We start from the raw sequence: 3569 nt of genomic DNA, 5'->3' as shown, positions 1-3569 counted from the left end.
TAAAAATCAAAATATAAATAAATCTAATCAAAATCATTATCATTAACTGCCCTAATTATAAAAAAAAGATCCATGATAAATTATATATATACATACGTCAGATCCATTATTGCATTTCTAAAAAAAAAATTAATGATAAATTATTAATATCCAAATTATTAATGCTAAATTATTAGAGTTCTCAAAAATAGATTCTCAACCATCCAATCTTCCACCCTTTCATCCTTCCTTTTATTCCTCAACAATCCCCAATTAATACAATTTGTGGACCCAGGTGAAACACATCGTGCACAACATCGACAATATCATATACACGGAGCCCGCCACTCCCGTGGAGACGCATTCGACCCAGGGCCAGGGCGACGTGCACCAGATAATCCACGACGCGGTGCTCGAGATGGCGGCGGACCCGACCTGCGCCCGCCTTGAGAAGGTGACCGACAGTTCCGAGGCGACGAGGGTGTCCACCAGCCTAATATATCGAATGACCGAGGAACTCGAGTCTAGGATGGGGGAGCGGGGCAAGGAGCCGGAGAACGAGGAGCCCGAGCCGGCCGTGAACAAGGAGAAGATGGAGGGTGGGGAGGAGTCCGAGGAGCAATTCATAAGGACCATAGAGAGTATCGACGACCAGGATCAGAAATACGTTGAATCGATCCCCGAGAGCAGGACGGACGTTTGCGACTTCGCTTACGACGGGCTGGCATCGTCCTTCGTCGGTTCCTCGACGCCGTTCCCAAAGAACTCCTCTTTGGAGGAGGTGGCCATCGAGGATATCACTTCCTCTCCCCTGCCCCCAGACGTGGAGCAACGCCCGTCCGGGAAGACGAAGAGTCTTACTCACAACGAGACGCAATCCGAGGAATTGAAGAAGAAGGGTATCCTGAGCAGAACGAGGAAGCTGTTCCGCACGATTTTCGGACGTCGAAAGAAATGATTTTTCGGGGACGGCCGAGTTGTCCCGTTTTTTTTTTTTTTTTCTCACCCCTCTTCCCCCTCTCCTTCTCCTTCTCCCCTCTCTCTCTCTCTCGATGGAACGAAATATGAAAAAGCAGCAACGTCTGGAAAAAAATAAAAAACACATATATACACATATATATACACGCACATACGTACACACACGCACACACATACATGCATACACATATACACACACACGAACGAATTTGTAAACCTATAATTTTTTTTTTAAAACGCGAAACGCGCTCCCCGAGCCGATTTAAATATAAACTCCCTAGTTTAGTCATCAATTGGCCACGCGTGCAGCGTAGTCTACGCACGCTTAACCTCTTACCGAGTTATATATATATATATTTATATTCATGTATGTATATATATATATATGAATATAAGACGTGAAATAAATTCCACGCGTTCCTAAGGACACCGTGGAGGGAAAGATGTAGCTTACAAATTTTTATATAATGCAGTGTCTTTTTTTTTTTTTTTTTTTTTTTTGGTAAACAATAAAGTTTATTTTAATTTTGAACGAAAGGTTAAGTTGAGTATGGGATTCTGTGTCATTTTACCAGTTTTTTTTATTTAATTCGAATCGTAATTGTATCTGATAACAACGAAAACTTGGTGGATCTAAGAGGCTAAATTGATTAATCTCATCGTTGTTGATTTAATGTTTGAATATAAAAGGATATAAATGAGATTGAATTCTGAAAGAATTTTCAAAAAAAAAAAAAAAAAGAAAAAGAAAGAAAGAAATGGAATTTGACCAATTTGGCTTCTCAGTGTTTATATCAAATGGATTGTTAAACAGTTGAAAGTAATTGTGGAAGAAAATTTATAACACCGGGAACCTTTACTTATTGATATTGTTAATAGTAAGTGTATTGACAAGGTAATATACGTATGATGCATAAAATTTATTTTTACGTATACAGAGTGTCCTGCTTTGAACTAGAATATCTCGAAATCTATGAACGATATTGAAAAATATTTGGAGAAAAATTAAATTATTTGAATGGTTAAAAGGGAATTTTTCGTTGACACAAATGATGAATTTGTAGTTTCTCGTGAAGTAAGTTTTCTAGATGAAGAATTCAGAAGCCAATGGAAACCAATGTAAGTCATATTTTCTGGAAAATGGAAATTAACCATTCAAGAATCTCTTTCTTGTCTAAAATTTTTAATTGATAAATCAATTATTTACTTGATTTGCCAACTTTGGAAATTTGGATAATAAAGGAATTTTTTAATTACATAACTCGCTTACAAAGAATCAAATGTTAGAGTTCATATTTCTAAATCTTCTAAATATTCAAATTTTTATCTAAAATATTTCCCAATATCATTAATTTCCATGATATTCGAGTGTATCATTTTAAATAGGACATTCCATTCTTCTTCCTCTTCATTTCAATACTTCTTTACCATTGTTATATAACGTAATATATCCCATTAGAAATAACGAATTTCTAAAATTTCACCGTACTACAAATATATTCATATTACTCAGAATTCCGCTAACAATTCGATCGTACAAATGGACCAATTTCAACGTGATAAAAAAGATAAAAAAATACGAAAACAAGAATCGAATTTAAGATGTGTATATATTTCGTTTCTCATCGCTTATAAATTCATAAATATCGAATGATTTAATAAGTTTTGAAAATTTCACCATATGATAAAATACTTTGTAAAAACTTAGTAACTCACGGATTGACCCGAATAAAATTTCACCAAATGAGGTCAATTTCAACTCGATCGAGAGAAAACGATTCAATTTCAATTTGATAAGAAATAGAAATGCGGAAATTGGCCGAGTTTAAGGGCCGTGCACGATAGGTGCACGGAATCGAAGGCCATCAGGTGTGTATATTTTCGTTTCTCTTCGCCTATAACCCGTGTCGCAGATCTGGCAGCCCTGACACGCGTACGCCACCGGCTGAAAACCATTTATCGTAGCAGGAAGCGCAGCTTTGAACCCGCGTTAAGCTTCTCGAACTGTTTTTGGACCGCGGTGTTGCCGATACACCCTCCTTCTCCAAACCCTCCTCGGCCAGATCTCTCTGTTAATTCTCGTGTGTCCTGACAACCGCGCCATCTACAGAAATAAAATGAATAAATTTGGTAACACCCGATACCACTTCTGGTTCACGCTCCGTACGATTAACATCTTGGCCAGACTAGACTAGAAACATGGTGAGCTTGCCGATTTTCTCGTCCAATCACTCGATATGTGTGACCTGAGAATTTGAAAAATTTTTCCTCATAAAAATATCCTTAAATATCCTTAAATTTGTTTGGAATATTCTTCTCTTTATATTTTGTAAATGTAAATCTTTACGTGGAAGAAATTATTTATTATTTATCGTATTTATATTCGAATAATTTTCAGTAGGTTTCAAATATTTGTACATTTACGTGGTGGTTAATTTTAAAAGTATCTTTTTATTTTTTTTTTTTTTTCCTGTATTTTTTCATCGATAAAAAATGTTTCTCTTTTGAATTTGCAGGCAGATCTCAGCGCCAAGGAAGTCGAAAGTGAGTAAAACGTATATGGGAAGTAATTGATTTGTGTGTTTGATCTAATCTGTGCGAAAAAATAAAAA

At 36.4% G+C, this 3569-nt stretch overlaps 2 protein-coding genes across 6 annotated transcripts in view; both read left to right on the top strand.

Annotated features, from left to right (window-relative positions):
• The window catches only part of LOC102679415, a 4679-nt gene extending 3632 nt beyond the window's left edge, over positions 1-1047 (top strand). For 2 of the 4 annotated variants that reach the window (XM_031510504.1, XM_031510503.1), the window contains one exon: positions 275-1047. In XM_031510504.1, the coding sequence (XP_031366364.1) occupies positions 275-937 (663 nt within the window). In that variant the 3' untranslated portion in view covers positions 938-1047. The remainder of the gene's footprint in view (positions 1-274) is intronic. The other 2 variants (XM_006615749.2, XM_031510505.1) reach the window with 2 other exon arrangements.
• A 1861-nt stretch (positions 1048-2908) lies between these two features.
• LOC102679625 (myosin light chain alkali) overlaps positions 2909-3569 on the top strand; it is an 8630-nt gene continuing 7969 nt past the window's right edge. For both annotated transcript variants that reach the window (XM_006615751.2, XM_006615752.2), the window contains exons 1-2: positions 2909-3159; positions 3474-3501. In XM_006615751.2, coding sequence (XP_006615814.1) covers positions 3157-3159; positions 3474-3501 — 31 coding nt within the window. In that variant the 5' untranslated portion in view covers positions 2909-3156. The remainder of the gene's footprint in view (positions 3160-3473; positions 3502-3569) is intronic.

Source organism: Apis dorsata, unplaced genomic scaffold, assembly GCF_000469605.1.
Source record: "Apis dorsata unplaced genomic scaffold, Apis dorsata 1.3 scaffold_233, whole genome shotgun sequence".
NCBI lineage: Eukaryota > Metazoa > Arthropoda > Insecta > Hymenoptera > Apidae > Apis > Apis dorsata.
The sequence above is the reverse complement of the archived record's forward strand: the minus strand, read 5'-3'. Positions and strand labels throughout refer to the sequence as shown.